The sequence below is a fragment of the Nematolebias whitei genome, chromosome 23 (genome assembly GCF_014905685.2).
Source record: "Nematolebias whitei isolate Nwh7 chromosome 23, NemWhi1, whole genome shotgun sequence".
NCBI lineage: Eukaryota > Metazoa > Chordata > Actinopteri > Cyprinodontiformes > Rivulidae > Nematolebias > Nematolebias whitei.
The window spans coordinates 20932214-20947078 of record NC_056520.1 but is presented as its reverse complement, the minus strand read 5'-3'; the positions used below and the strand labels follow the sequence as shown (position 1 = coordinate 20947078).

General features: G+C 43.3%; 1 protein-coding gene across 1 annotated transcript; it reads right to left on the bottom strand.

Annotated features, from left to right (window-relative positions):
* Positions 1–657: 657 nt before the first annotated feature.
* On the bottom strand, positions 658–14546 carry mtrf1 (mitochondrial translational release factor 1). The gene is made up of 9 exons (XM_037696554.1): positions 14091–14546; positions 9907–10004; positions 9753–9834; positions 6541–6648; positions 6288–6460; positions 3995–4112; positions 3765–3901; positions 3588–3686; positions 658–863 (listed from the first exon to the last, which is right to left on the bottom strand). The coding sequence occupies exons 1-9, from the start codon at positions 14494–14496 to the stop codon at positions 726–728; spliced, it is 1359 nt and encodes a 452-aa protein (XP_037552482.1). The 5' UTR covers positions 14497–14546; the 3' UTR covers positions 658–725.
* Between the last annotated feature and the right edge of the window lie 319 nt (positions 14547–14865).

Below are 14865 nucleotides of genomic sequence, written 5' to 3'. Positions count from 1 at the left end.
TTCTGCATCATTTTTAGATGTTTCTAATTTTAATGATATTGCACAGGTGGAAGAAGACGGTTCTAGTAATGTTTTTAATGTGGGGCAGAAAAGACATGTCCTGATCAAAAATAACACCAAGATTTTTAACATTAGAACTGGAGGCCAGATTAATGCCATCCAAGGAGGCAAAAGACTGAAAAATTCATTCCTAAGATTCTCAGGTCCAAAAACCAAAACTTCAGTCTTGTCTGTGTTCAAAAGCAGAAAATTTAGAGTCATCCAGGTTTTTATGTCTTTAAGACATGCTTGTAGTCTAAGTAACTGATTGGATTCATTGGGTTTCATGGACAAATATAATTGTGTATCATCAGCATAACAATGAAAATTTATCCCATGCTGTTTAATAACTTTACCTAATGGAAGCAAATATAAGGTAAAGAATATTGGTCCAATCACTGAACCCTGAGGAACTCCATGACTAACTTTGGTGTATGAAGAAGATTCTTTATTTACATTTACAAATACCGTTTTCCCTAAGAATCGCTCTTTATTTAGCACATCTAACTTTTCATTATCTCTGACCGGTTTCCCTGTCCCCACCAATGAACTAACACCCCCCACAGCAAGATGATGATACTGCCAATAATATTAAAGTTGACATAACATAGAATTACAAAAATAAGAATTAAGTTAGTTCTTCCGTTTTTGAAGTTTGACATTTGCATAAACATAAATTGCATTTGTCAGTCTGAAGGCTTTCCCAACTCTGATGGAGGACAACCGACGCTGCTCTCCACCGCCTGGATCAGAGCCTCCCGTTCCGAGTGTTCCAGTAGATCCAAGATCAAATCCTCGAGGGCCTCGCCTCCTCTCATGAACTCCTGAGCACAAAGCACAGCATGCGAGAGGGAAATCAGAAAATACATCAATTCTTATTAAAATAAAGGAACGCCTCCATTCAAAATCCGCACGTTCTGAAAATTCTGTGATCAATTAGAACTAGCACGAGTTTAAATCCGGGAGCGATATACGATCGTAAATTTGATACAAAAGGAAAATTTTTAAAAAAAGGAAGGAATCTGTGAGAAGCAGAAATCAACAAAGCATCACAAAATTGATCAACAAACGTTTAAAAATTCATTCAACTCCTCTGCAGTGCATCATACCCGATACACACAGGCAGCTGTCTAATCTGTACTGTGTTAAATTCATAAAATATACTTGAGGAACAAAAGCCTTCTGTTCATTTAACCCAAAGACACTGTCCGTTCCTCTGAGGTTGAAGCGGAAATCCTGAATTTTTCCAAGAAAAAATGAAGAAAATAACTCGATATCCTCAAAGCCTGAATATTTCTTGACCTCTGTAGTGTTGAGAAGTCTTAAAAAATTACAAACTGACTAAAATCTTACTATTCCAATTTATATTAGAATGAGTTAAAGGCCTGGAATGGAAGATGGATTTACAGGAGCAATTGGACTTTTGTGGTCTTGCTCTTTCGCGGTTTGTCAAAGTAAAATTGTACACAACACATAATTGTCAACTTTAATATTACTCACGTGATTGGGATAGTACGGGATAAAAAGTTTACGAAAAAAATACTTCGGACAGGCGCCAACATTTTGTAGTTTTCTCTCAATAAGCCTACACTATCGCAACTCAAAAGGACTACATTTCCCAGAAGCCAACAGTGTTTGCAGCTGTTGCTTTCTGATGAAATGAAGGGAAAGTTTTGATCCGATCCAAAAACGTTCGGTCCTGATTCATGGTGACTTCGGTGCTCAGTGGATGCAGAGAGCTGTACGGAACCAACCAGGAAATGGACCAGAACCGGACCTCCAGCCTCATCGGTCAATCTGAGTGCTGCTTGCTGACCCATGAGGCCTCTCGAGCGGGAGGTCCGGTGTTTTTCTCCGGAGCTCACCAGGACTTTTTACATCTGGATTTGGACTCGATCTGGACCATTGTGTGGTTTTGTGCTGGTTCTCCGAAGGTCCAGCTCTCTCTAAAAGCGTCTGGAGCTCAACGGCTGCAGAGAGCCCATCAGAACCGGACCAAGTAGCCACATAAAATTTTGCAGTTCTGTGCAGTATATGTTGTTAAAGTTCCTGTACTTTCCACCGTACATGTTGCACCGCCATATAAGTCGCATCAGTCCAAAAATGTCTGATAAAGTGGAAAAAACATAAATACGTCACTTCGCCGTATACGTCGCATCAATTACACATCACCGCTGACAACCCGGAAACCTGGGCCGGCGTTGTGCCAAAAATCGATTGGCTGCCAAATGGCGGCAGCTGGGGCGTGCACGGGAGGTCTTTAACAAGAATTTAACAGGATTAACACTTAAAAACAATTATTTGTTTGCTCAACTTAAAAGCAAAGGTGTGTCTCAGACTAACATTTACTTAATAAATGCACTTTAATGGTTAAATCAGCTGCATTTTGCCGGGGCGGCGCAGCTGATTTGACGGTTCCAAGCAGAGAGCAGAATGAAGGTGGAAGACTTTGGCAAGCTGATTGTGTCATTAATATCTGGTGAAGATTCTCAGTCATCCAGGACATGGTAAATTCAAAAAAGTTCAAGACAAAAATAATAAAGTATAATAAATAAAGTCCAGTTGTTTTTGTCTTGAACTTTTTTGAATTTGTCATTATAGCCACTTTTACCTATTACATGATACAACTGCATGCCTGACTACTCTGCTGCCATCTAGTGGTTGAAAAATGATAGTGTTCAATTTTTTTTTTCAGTCAGAATGAATGAAAAAGGTCATATCTCAGCCAAAAAAATGGTTTATAAATATGGGAAAAAATCCATAAATATGTCACTTTGGCCTATAAGTCGCAGGGCGTGCAAATTATGCACACAAAAAAAAAAAAAGTGACATGTAGGCCGAAAAATACGGTATTTGTTTGCTCGAAATTATAGCAAAGGTGTGTCTCACAGTTGAACTTTTCCTTAATAAATGCACTTTAACGGTCAAACCAGCTGCATTTCGCTGCTCAGCTGAAATGCAGCTGATTTGACGTTTGCTCCAGGAGTTCGAAGACGAAGGTGGCTTCTATGGCAAGCCAAGTGTCTCATTAATAGCCACTTTTTACCTATTAATGAGACACTTGGCTTGCCATATTCCTCGAGTGCCCTCTAGCAGCTGAAAATGGTAGTGTTCAATATTTTCCATGTCAGAATGAATGAAATGGTCAGATCTCTGCCAAAAATTGGGTTATAAATATGGGGAAAAAACAAATAAGTCGCTTCGCCGTACGAGTCGCAGGCATGCTAATTTATGCAAAAAGATGCGACTTATACAGCAAAAAAGTACGGTATGTAGGTTTAAGAGCTTAGAACTTTGCAAGAGTGTGGCAAGGGTTTATAAAGCCTTAAAATATATATGAGTACTAAAATAAATATAGCATTCCTACTTGGTAATTTTTCACTTATTGCGGGGGGGTCTGGAACGTAACCCCCACGGTAAAGGAGGGACTACTGTATATTTAGGAATCAGATGAAGCTGATGAGACAAAATGGGAAATTTCCAGCTTTTGTACCAAATTTGTCCATCTTGTTTAGTTTTAGTGTAACCCTCCTTCCTACGTATCTCACCTTAATGTCTCTTGTGCTGTATCCAGTGCGGTGATCGGAGACACGATCCTGGCTGAAGTTGTAGGTCCGGATCCTCTCTGACTGATGCCGTGTGCCCACCTGTGTTCAGAAACCTGAGCGTAAGCCTCTGGTTTAAAAAGTATCTACCCCCCAACACACACAGGGTCCACCCCTCACCTGCTGCTTTCGCGCTGTGTGCCTCTGCTCAGTCTCTTTACCCAGCATGCTCTGGTAGAGTCTTGTCTGGAGCACTTGCATGGCGGTGTCTCTGTTTTGGAGCTGCGAGCGACTCTGCTGGCACTCAGCCGTGATTCCTGTTGAGGATGAATAATAATAACAATAAAAAAAACAGAAGGAATGAACGAAATACAGCGTGGAAGTCTGGAGAAGCTTCCGACCCCTTCTACCTGTGGGAAGGTGAACTATTCGCACTGCGCTGTCCGTCGTGTTGACACTCTGGCCGCCAGCGCCCCGAGACCTGAACGTGTCGATATGCAGATCTTTTGGGTCGATGTGGACGTCCAGCTATTGAACAAAAACAGGTTTGTTTATTAACTAGAAACTTCCTGGAGAAACTTTGATGGGGACTGCCACATTGCGGCCATTTAAAAAAAGAATTGAGTTGATGTATTGGGTTCGCTCTCAGCTACCACTATACCAAATGTCAGCTCAACGAGACAAAAAATAATCAATGAGCTATAATCAATGAGCTATAGTCATGTTTTCTTTTAAGCTATGGTGGCCATCTTGGATTTTTGATTTGGATTCAGTATGTGATGGGGAATGTTCTCAGCTACCGTGCCAAACTTCAGCAATATCATTTCAATATCTCATAAAAAAAAAAGGTTGATTTATAGTCCAACAAGGTTCAGTCAGGTCATCTGGATGGTTTTGTTTTGCTGAGACGTTTTGTCCTTCATCAATCCAAAGAGCCACACACAAAGTCAGTCCCACAAGCAGCACATTCACATAGTGGACCAACCAGTTTGCTGGTGATAAGATGGTTTCCGGGGCCCACCCTCTCCCCCGTAGACTCCTCTGAGGCAGCTACAGCAAAAGTGGTTCAAAACATCAAAGTTCATGCGCAATAATCCAGGAAGAAAATCCAACTAAGTTCAGTCAGATCATCATTGAGCATGAACTTTGATGTTTTGAACCACTTTAACTATGGCTGCCTGAGAAGAGTCGACAGGGGGGAGGGCGGGGGCCCCAGAAACCATCTTATCAAAAGCAGACTGTCAGTCCACTATGCGAGTGTGCTGCTTGTGGGACTGAGTTTGTTTGTGGCTCCTCAGACTGATGAAGTCCTTTGGATGAAGGACGAAACGTCTAAACCAAAAAAAAATAAAACATCCAGATGAACTGACTGAACTTTGTTGGGATTTTTACCTGAATTATTGAGCATGAACTTTGACGCTGATTTTTATTTTTAGCTTAGGCGGCCATCTTTTAATTTATTTTTTCATTTACCCTTTATTTATCCAGGTAGTCTCATTGAGTCACGAGAACTCATTTTCAAGAGAGACTTGTTTTGGCAGCAGATGGTGGGGGGGTTAAGGGCCTTGCTCAAGGGTCCAGAGTGGGAAAAATGAGGGCGGAGGCAGGTGTGGGTGCTTCACCTTTTCCACCCACATTTGTCAGTCTGGGGAGTTGAACCTGCAACTTTTCGATCACAGGCCCATCTTCTCTAACCTCTGAGCCACAACTCCCCGTATCTTGAATTTTTTATTTGAATTCAGAATGTGTTGTGTATCGCTGTCATGTACCACCACACCAAATTTCAGCGCAGTATCTTTTAAAATAGCCCATTTATCGTATTTTATCGCTTTTACCTAAGGCGGCCATCTTGGATTTTTTTATTTCAACGCATTAGGTCAGCCTCCACACCATCACAGACATCTACACCTCCAGATGCAAGAAGAGGGCCACCTGCATCATGAAAGACCCCACTCACCCAGCACACACTTTCTGCCCCACTCCCCTCAGGAAGGAGGTTGAGGAGCATTAAGTGTAGAACCAGTAGACTGAGGAACAGCTTCTACCCTGAGGCTGTTAGACTCATTAATCTCTAACCAGAATAATCACTGTGAAAAAAAAAAAAATCACTGTAATGCCACTTTGATTGCTAATTTGTGCTGCTGACTATCCATGCTGCTGATTTATTCCACGCTGCTGTGTTCAATCAAACTCATCTGCTCACACAGACTCATGTTCGTGCTGCTGTTGTTCGGCGTATTATTTTTGTCCTACTAGTGCTGAGCGTATTCTTAGTTTAGCTTATTTCTTCGTTCATATCTTAGCTCTTATTACTGTTTTTCTTTTACATTTTATACTTTTATTGGATGCAACTGGGACCCTGTGTGCACAATTTCGTTCCACCACATATGATGCGAATGACAATAAAGAACCTTGACCTTGAATGTATAACAACTCGCAAACACCAAATTTCAGCTCAATATCTCAAAGAATGACTGAGTTATAGCCAGTTTTGAGTAGTCCGACGTAGCTGTGGCAGCCATCTTGAACCAAAATGGCTCCAAAAGTTAATTAGTGTTTTGGTCAGACACCTCTTCACTCTAGGTCACGTGACCTCACTGTGGCGGTTATAGAAGAGCGAGACCCTTTTCAGGTGGATAATAATGTGGCAGTCCCCAATAAACAAAAACAAAAGTAGAGAAAGCGACGCAGAGACCGGAGCACCTCCATCGGCTGCGGCAGGATGATGACGGTCATGGTTCCTGTGTGGATGCACTGCCGCCTGGAGGAGAGGCCCACCTCTGGGATCCTCTGCACCCGATGCGTTCCTCCTTCATGCTTCAGGTGTCCGTACACCTTCTCCCCGGCTATCCTGACTGCTGCGTGGTGCAGTCCACCTGACAGGGAGAGCACCAGTGCACGAGTCACTCTCACGCCGGTGAGGGCTCTGATAATACGAGGCTCTTTCGGATCGTACCGTACTCTGCAGGAGTGTAGTTCAGAACCTCAAAGTTCCAGTTTTTGTAGCCGGCAAAGCCTTGGTACATGTCAAACATTTCTTTGGTGAACTGCTGGCAGATGTCTCCTAAAATGAAGCATTGCAACATCAATTAGAAACAATTAAAAAAAGAACTTTTTCAATATATTGTTTGTTAAATTATTTATCCCTTGAGAATCAAACGTGGACCATTTTAAATGTCTTGAATAAGTGACATGCTGCAGCATTTTCCCACAAATGTGTGTTTTATTTATTTTTAGTGGACCTATAATGCAACAAGTTATGATCCGACATTTGATTCAATTTGGATTTCTGCTAAAGTTGTGTTTTTTAAGCGGCTGCCATTTTAATTAATTATTTATTATTAAGATGAAAGGCCTTACATCTTGGCGTTTGTGGTGAATCGGTTCTCTGGGAAATGTTTCTTCCTCCACAATCCAATCCAGTTCAATTTATTTCTATAGCGCCGAGTCACAACAGAAGTCATCTCAGGGCACTGAACAGAAACATTCATATATATAAAATAATAACTTAACATTAGAGCAGACTGCTTTGAATTTAACTCCATAACAGACTCTCATCTTAAGCATGAAGGCGACAGTGGGAAGGAAAAACTCCCTCATGAGGAAGAAACCTTTAGCAGAACCAGACTCGGGACAAGCGGTCATCTGCTTCGACCAGCTGGGTTTGAGAGGAACAGATACACAATGGCAGGTCGAAAATCACATGTTAAGATAGGAATAATATCAAATGAAAATGATTCATTTGAAGAAAATTAGGTCAATTTGCCCTCCAGGAGTCTAAGTCTATAGCAGCATAACAAGCCAACCATAGCTATAGGATTTATCAAAAAGGAAAGTCTTAAAACTGGACAATGTGTCAGCCTCATGGACAGAAACTGGAACTTGGTTCCACAAGAGAGGAGCCTGATAACTGAAAGATCTTCCTCCCGTTCTGCTTTTGGAAACTCTAGGAACCACAAGTAAGCCTGCAGTCTGAGAGCAAAGTGCTCTGTTAGGATGGAACAATAAGATATGTATTTTAAGATGGAGCTAGGTTGTTGAGGGCTTTGTAGGTTAGAAGTAAGATTTTGAATTCTATTCTGGATTTGACAGGGAGCCAATGGAGAGAAGCTAAAACTGGAGAGATATGATCTCTCCCACTAACTCCAGTTCAGACTCTGGCAGCAGCATTTTGGATCAACTGAAGACGTTTTAAAGACGTATTTGGACACCCAGATAATAAACCATTGCAATAGTCCAGTCTAGATGTGATAAATGCATGAACCAGTTTTTCTGCATCGTTTATAGATAAGATGCTGCTGTTCATCGTATTGTGTTCAACGTTTTTATGATCTGATGTTTTTCTTAGTTCACATCTTAGATCTTATTACTGTTTTTCTTTTACATTTTATTGTTGGATGAAACTGGGACCCTGTGTACGTAATTTCGTTCCACCACTTGGGGTGGAACGACAATAAAGAAAGTCAGATGACCTGACTGAAAAATGTTGGATTGTATACCTGGAGTAATGAGCATGGACTTTGTTGTTGACAATAAAGAATATCTGAATCTGAATAAGATGTTTCTCATTTTAGTGATATTACGCAGGAGGAGGAAGGTGTTTCTAATGTTTTTAATGTGGGGGATAAAAGACATGTCCTGATCAAAAATAACACCAAGATTTTTAACATTAGAGCTGGAGGACAGATTAATGCCATCCAAGGAGGGAGAAAGACTGAAAAATTCATTCCATAGATGCTCAGTCCAAAACCTAAAACCTCAGTCTTGTCTGTGTTCAAAGGCAGACAATTAAGTGTCATCCAGGTTTTTATGTTGTTAAGACATGCTTGTAGTCTAAGTAGCTGATTTGATTCATTGGGTTTAATGGACAAATATAATTGTGTGTCATCAGCATCTTCTTCTTTTGGCTTTTCCCTTTTCAGGGGTCTCCACATCGAGTAATCCTCCTCCATCTCACTCTGTCCTCTGCATCCTCTGTCCTCACTCCAACTACCTCCATGTCCTCTCTAACCGCATCCATATATCTCCTCATTGTCTTTTTCCTGGCAGCTGCATTTCTAACATCCTTCTACCAATACTGTCCCTCCTCTGGACATGTCCAAACCATCTCAGTCTGGTCTCTCTAACTTTTGTTCAACCTGTGCTGTACCTCTGATGATCTCATTCCTAATCTTATCCATCCTTGTCACTCCTAAGAAGAACCTCAACATCTTCATTTCTGCCACTTCCAGTTCTTTCTCCTGTCTTTTTGTCAATGCCACTGTCTCCAGACCATACAACATAGCTGGTCTTACCACTGTCTTGTAAACTTTTCCTTTGACCTTTGCTGACACCCTGTTGTCACAAATTACTCCTGAAACTTTTCTTCATCCACTCCATCCTGCCCAGACTCTCTTCTTCACCTCTTTACGACACTCCCCATTTTCCTGGACAGTGGACCCAAGTACTTGAAGTCCTGCACCTTTGTGACCTCTGCTCCTTGAAGCCTCACTGTTCCACACACATGTACTCCGTCTTACTACGGCTGACTTTCATTCCTCTTCCTTCAAGTGCATACCTCCACCTCTTTAAATTCTCTTCCACCTGTTCCCACCACAGATCACAATGTCATCTGCAAACATCATCCACAAGGATTCCTGCCTGACCTCATATGTTAGTCGGCCCATCACCAAAGCAAACAAGAAGGGGCTCAGAGTCCATCCTTGATGCACTCCCACCTCCATCAGCATAACAATGAAAATTTATCGCATGCTGTTTAATAACTTTACCTAATGGAAGCATATATAAGGTAAAGAGTATTGGTCCAAGCACTGAACCCTGAGGAACTCCATGGCTAACTTCAGTGTATGATGAAGATTCTTTATTTACATTTACAAATTGGAATCTATCAGATAGATATGATTTAAACCATTTGAGCTGTTCCTGTAATTCCAATATCATATTGAAGTCTTTGTAATAGATTATGATCAACTGTATCACAATATTCTACTACAGAGACTTGAATATGATACTGGGATTACAGGGATTACTGGTACTTAATATATATCAGAGTTATACACCCCACATGGGACAAAAATGACTTTCCGGGAAAAATTGAACAGCACAATGACAATAATTAACTGCAAACTGGTGATGAAAAAAAAAAACAAAAGCATTTTATTTTCTTACCTCCAGTTGTCCGTCCTGATACAACCTCCAACATGACGTCACTCGAGTCAAGCGAGTCAGCAGGGACCAGAGCTTTGATCAGCTGCACAGAAAGAAAATATGAGCCCAGCACCATCAATGACAAATCTCTACAAATATGATGAAAAAAACTCACAGCTTTGTTTAAGGCCTGAATTTTGTTGGATATTTGTGCTTCTTCCTCTTTGAGCAGCTGGGTCAGATGTTTGTCTTCATCTTTGGAGCCAGCTGAACCTGCAGAACATGATGTGCACATTTAAATCTAGGACTAATACAGATACTGTTTGCATGAAAACACCCTGACTTTTCCAAGGTATTTATATGCCAATAATAGCCACTTTATTGTTATAGTATTATTGTGTGACTGTTTATAAAGCTATCACACTATTGAGATACATTTTTCTTCATTATGTTTTTCCAGCATCTTTATTCTTCCACAATTTTTATGCTAATACAACAAATCATATATCAAAACGTTCGGCTTATTCAGGAGAAGGGTGCTATGATTTTGTTTTGGTTCAACTTTAGCTTTTTGAAATATTTAGCCTTTTCTGCTACTTTTTTCCCCATAAAAAATGAATTGAACTCATTTTACCTCCTTCAAATCTTTAGATCTGTTTACAAACTTTTACTGCTCCTTTCACATTTTGTTCTGGTTCAGCTCCTTTCAGATTCCTTGTGCAAATTAAAAAATCTTTTCAGCTAATTTCAGCTGTTTTTACATCTGTGTTGTGCTCCTTTCAGATTCTTTCTGCTAACTACAAACTTTTTGCGCTTCTTCTAACTTTTTTCGGCTAATTTCAGCTTCTTATGCTCCTTTCAGCTCATTTCTGCAAGTTTCACTTACTTCAGCTACAGCTGCTTTATGCTAATTTTAGCTTATTTTTTGCAATATTTCCAACTTTTTTCTGCCCAATTCAGCGAAATGTGCTCTCTCCACTTCCTTCTGGTAATTTAAACCTATTTCTGCCTTTTTAGCTACTTTTCAGCAGGTTTTTTTTGCTAATTTAAGCTTTTTCTGATAATTTCCACTTTTTGTGCTTCTTTCAGCATAATTCTGCAAACATTTGTTCTTTCTGCTTTCTTCTGCTAATTTAAGCTTGTTCTACCTTTTCAGCATTTTCTACTAATTTCGGCTGTTTTCAGATAAAGTCAAGTTTTTCATAACTTCTGTTTCAGACAAATTAACTTCTTTCTGCTAATTTCAGCTTGTTTCAGCATAGTTATGCTACTTTCAGCTATTTCAGTTACTATTTAGCTGTTGTTATGCCAATTTTAGCTTTTTCAGCTAATTTCACATTTTTGGAGCTCATGAGAGGGTGGCCTCCCTCCGCCTACGTGTGGGGGGACGGGTTCTGACTGTCGTTTGTGCTTATGCACCAAACGGCAGTTCAGATTATCCACCCTTTCTGGAGTCCTTGGAAGGGGTACTGGAAAGTGCACCTTCTGGGGACTCCCTTGTTCTGCTGGGGGACTTCCAACGCTCATGTGGGCAATGACAGTGAGACCTGGAGGGGTGTGGTTGGGAGGAACGGCCCCCCTGATCTGAACCAGAGTGGTGTTCTGTTGTTGGACTTCTGTGCTCGTCATGGATTGTCAATAGCGAACACCTTGTTCAAGCATTAGGGTGTCCATATGTGCTCTTGGCACCAGGACGCCCTAGGCCGCAGTTCGATGATCGACTTTGTCATCGTCTCATCTGATCTGCGGCCACATGTCTTGGACACTCGGGTGAAGAGAGGGGCGGAGCTGTCAACGGATCACTACCTGGTGGTGAGTTGGCTCCGATGGTGGGGGAGGATGCCGGTCAGACCTGGCAGACCCAAACGTATTGTGAGGGTTTGCTGGGAACGTCTGGCAGAGTCTCCTGTGAGACAGAGTTTCAACTCCCACCTCCGGGAGAACTTTGAACATGTTCCGAGGGAGGTGGGGGACATTGAGTCTGAGTGGACCATGTTTCGTGCCTCTATTGTCGAGGCGGCTTACCAGAGCTGCGGCCGCAAGGTTGTCGGTGCCAGTCGCGGCGGCAACCCTCAAACCCGATGGTGGACACCGTCGGTGAGGGATGCTGTCAGGCTGAAGAAGGAGTCCTATCGGGCCTTTTTGGCCTGTGGGACCCCGGAAGCAGCTGATGGGTACCGGCAGTCCAAGCGACATGCGGCTCGGGTGGTTGCTGAGGCAAAAACTCGGGCATGGGAGGAGTTCGGAGAGGCCATGGAGAACGACTTCTGCACGGCTTCGAGACGATTCTGGTCCACCATCCGGCGTCTCAGGGGGGGAAAGCGGTACACCACCAACACTGTTTATAGTGGGAGTGGTGTGCTGCTGACCTCAACTCGGGATGTTGTGGGTCGGTGGGCGGAATACTTTGAAGACCTCCTCAATCCCACCGGCACGTCTTCCACTGAGGAAGCGGAGCCTGAGGACTCTGGGTCGGGCCCTCCAATCTCTGGTGCTGAGGTCACCGAGGTGGTTAAAAAGCTCCTCGGTGGCAGGGCCCCAGGGGTGGATGAGATTCGCCCGGAGTTCCTTAAGGCTCTGGATGTTGTAGGGTTGTGTTGGCTTACGCGACTCTGCAATATTGCGTGGACATCGGGGGAAGTTCCCCTGGATTGGCAGACCGGGGTGGTGGTCCCCCTAATCAAAAAGGGGGACCGAAGAGTGTGTTCCAACTACAGGGGAATCACGCTCTTAAGCCTCCCTGGTAAGGTCTATTTGGGGGTTCTGGAGAGGAGGGTCCGTCGGATAGTCGAACCTCGGATTCAGGAGGAACAGTGCGGTTTTCGTCCTGGCCGTGGAACACTGGACCAGCTCTACACTCTCAGCAGGGTCCTGGAGGGTGCGTGGGAGTTTGCCCAACCAGTCTACATGTGCTTTGTGGACTTGGAGAAGGCGTTCGACCGCGTCCCTCTGGGGGCCCTGTGGGGGGTACTCTGGGAGTATGGGGTACCGGGCCCTTTGATACGGGCTGTTAGGTCCCTGTATGACCGGTGTCAGAGCCTGGTCCGCATCGCCGGCAGTAAGTCGGGCTTGTTCCCGGTGAGAGTTGGACTCCGCCAAGGCTGCCCTTTGTCACAGATTCTGTTCATAACTTTTGTGGACAGAATTTCTAGATGCAGCCAAGGTGTTGAGGGGATCCGTTTTGGTGGCCTTAGGATTGTGTCTCTGCTTTTTGCAGATGATGTGGTCTTATTGGCTTCATCAGATCGTGATCTACAGCTTTCACTGGAGCGGTTCGCAGCCGAATGCGATGCGGCCGGGATGAAGATCAGTTCCTCCAAATCCGAGGCCATGGTCTTGAGCCGGAAAAGGGTAGAGTGCCCTCTCCGGGTCAGGGAGGAGGTCCTACCCCAAGTGGAGGAGTTCAAGTATCTTGGGGTCTTGTTCACGAATGAGGGAAAAATGGAGCGTGAGATCGATAGGCGGATAGGTGCAGCGTCTGCAGTGAAGCAGGCTCTGTACAGGTCTGTCGTGGTGAAGAGAGAGCTGAGTCAAAAGGCGAAGCTCTCAATTTACCGATCGATCTACGTTCCCACTCTCATCTATGGTCACGAGCTTTGGGTTGTGACCGAAAGAATGAGATCTCGGATACAAGCGGCCGAAATGAGTTTTCTCCGCAGGGTGTCTGGGCTCTCCCTTAGAGACAGGGTGAGAAGCTCGATCATCCGGGACGGACTCGGAGTAGAGCCGCTGCTTCTCCACGTCGAGAGGAGCCAGTTGAGGTGGCTTGGGCATCTGTTTAGGATGCCTTTTGGACGCCTCCCTGGTGAGGTGTTCCGGACACGTCCCACCGGAAGGAGGCCCAGAGGAAGACCCAGGACACGCTGGAGGGACTATGTTTCTCAGCTGGCCTGGGAACGCCTCGGGATTCCCCCGGAAGAGCTGGCCCAAGTGGCTGGGGAGAGGGAAGTCTGGGCCTCCCTACTTAGGCTGCTACCCCCGCGACCCGACCCCGGATAAGCGGAAGAAAATGGATGGATGGATGGAGCTCATTCCGCTTCCTTCAATGAGTAGTTAAAGCTTTTTTCTGCCTTTCAGATAGTTTTTAGCCATTCGTTTTTGGCTAATTTCAGCTTTTTTTCTTAAATTTCTGCTAATTTCTGAATATTTAAAGCAGTTTCAGCAAATATTTCTGCTTTCTTCTGCTAATTTAGGCTAGTTCTTCCATTTCGGCTAAATTTCAGCATGTTTTTAGCTCATTTCAGCTGTTTCTCAGCAAGTCTTTCAGCATTAACTGCATTTTCGCAGGAAATGCAATTTCTCTAGTTGTTAAGCTGGTAGCATAATAAACACATTCAGACAGTCAAAACTTATACTCACTCTGCAGTAATGAAACAACTTCTTCCAGGTCTTTCCTGGCTTGTTCAATCGTCTCACAGACATTTGACAAAGGCAGGAGCTCTGCATGTTTCCTCACCAGTGTTTTTCTGTCTGATTCACTGAGAAAGACATGCTGTAACTTCTCACTGACTTGTTTAAACTCCTCCATGAGCTGCTGAAGGTACCTCTGGACGGAATTATTGTTGTATAAATCCTCCAAATCCCTTTGACAGTGGCGTTTTGGTACCACTATACCCCAATTCTGCTGCAGTTCCTTGGTCATGTTAGCATACTTCAGGCTGGTGGTGTGACTCATGAGAGCCCTCCATCCTCCATTTCCTCCTCCACTGCGGGAAACTACGCGGATACAAAAAGGACACAGTCGAAAACTGCGAATGGCGAACATTTCATTAAATTTAAGCGAGTAATGCTCACAAGTATCACTCAAGAGTGAAATAACCCTGCTACGGCTAGCGTGAGCCGGATACAGTTTCAACTTACAGAATGGAACTCTGGGAATTGTAGTTTGACTAAGCGCTATCGGCGACTGACAAACATTAGAGGAATTTTTTTTAATGAGTAAAGTTACTAAAATATTGCTGAAAAAGTTAAACTAATATTATTAGCTATATACATATTTACGTATTTATGTATGTGTTTGCTACTTTGGCTAGCATAAACCGGATGTAGTTTAACGTAAGAAAGGACGGCTCTCTGGGTAATGTAGTTTGACTCCTTCTAATTAAAGAAATATGAATATGTTGCCCTGCAATTA

Bases quoted from the DNA above. Each gene is read 5' to 3' on its own strand.
- mtrf1 (XM_037696554.1), bottom strand. From the start codon at position 14,496: ATGTTCGCCATTCGCAGTTTTCGACTGTGTCCTTTTTGTATCCGCGTA. The intron at 10,005-14,090 runs GTGAGTATAAGT...CATGTTCTGCAG, and splicing joins AGTTGTTTCATTACTGCAGA to GTTCAGCTGGCTCCAAAGAT. The intron at 864-3,587 runs GTGAGATACGTA...CTTTGTGCTCAG, and splicing joins ACAGCACAAGAGACATTAAG to GAGTTCATGAGAGGAGGCGA.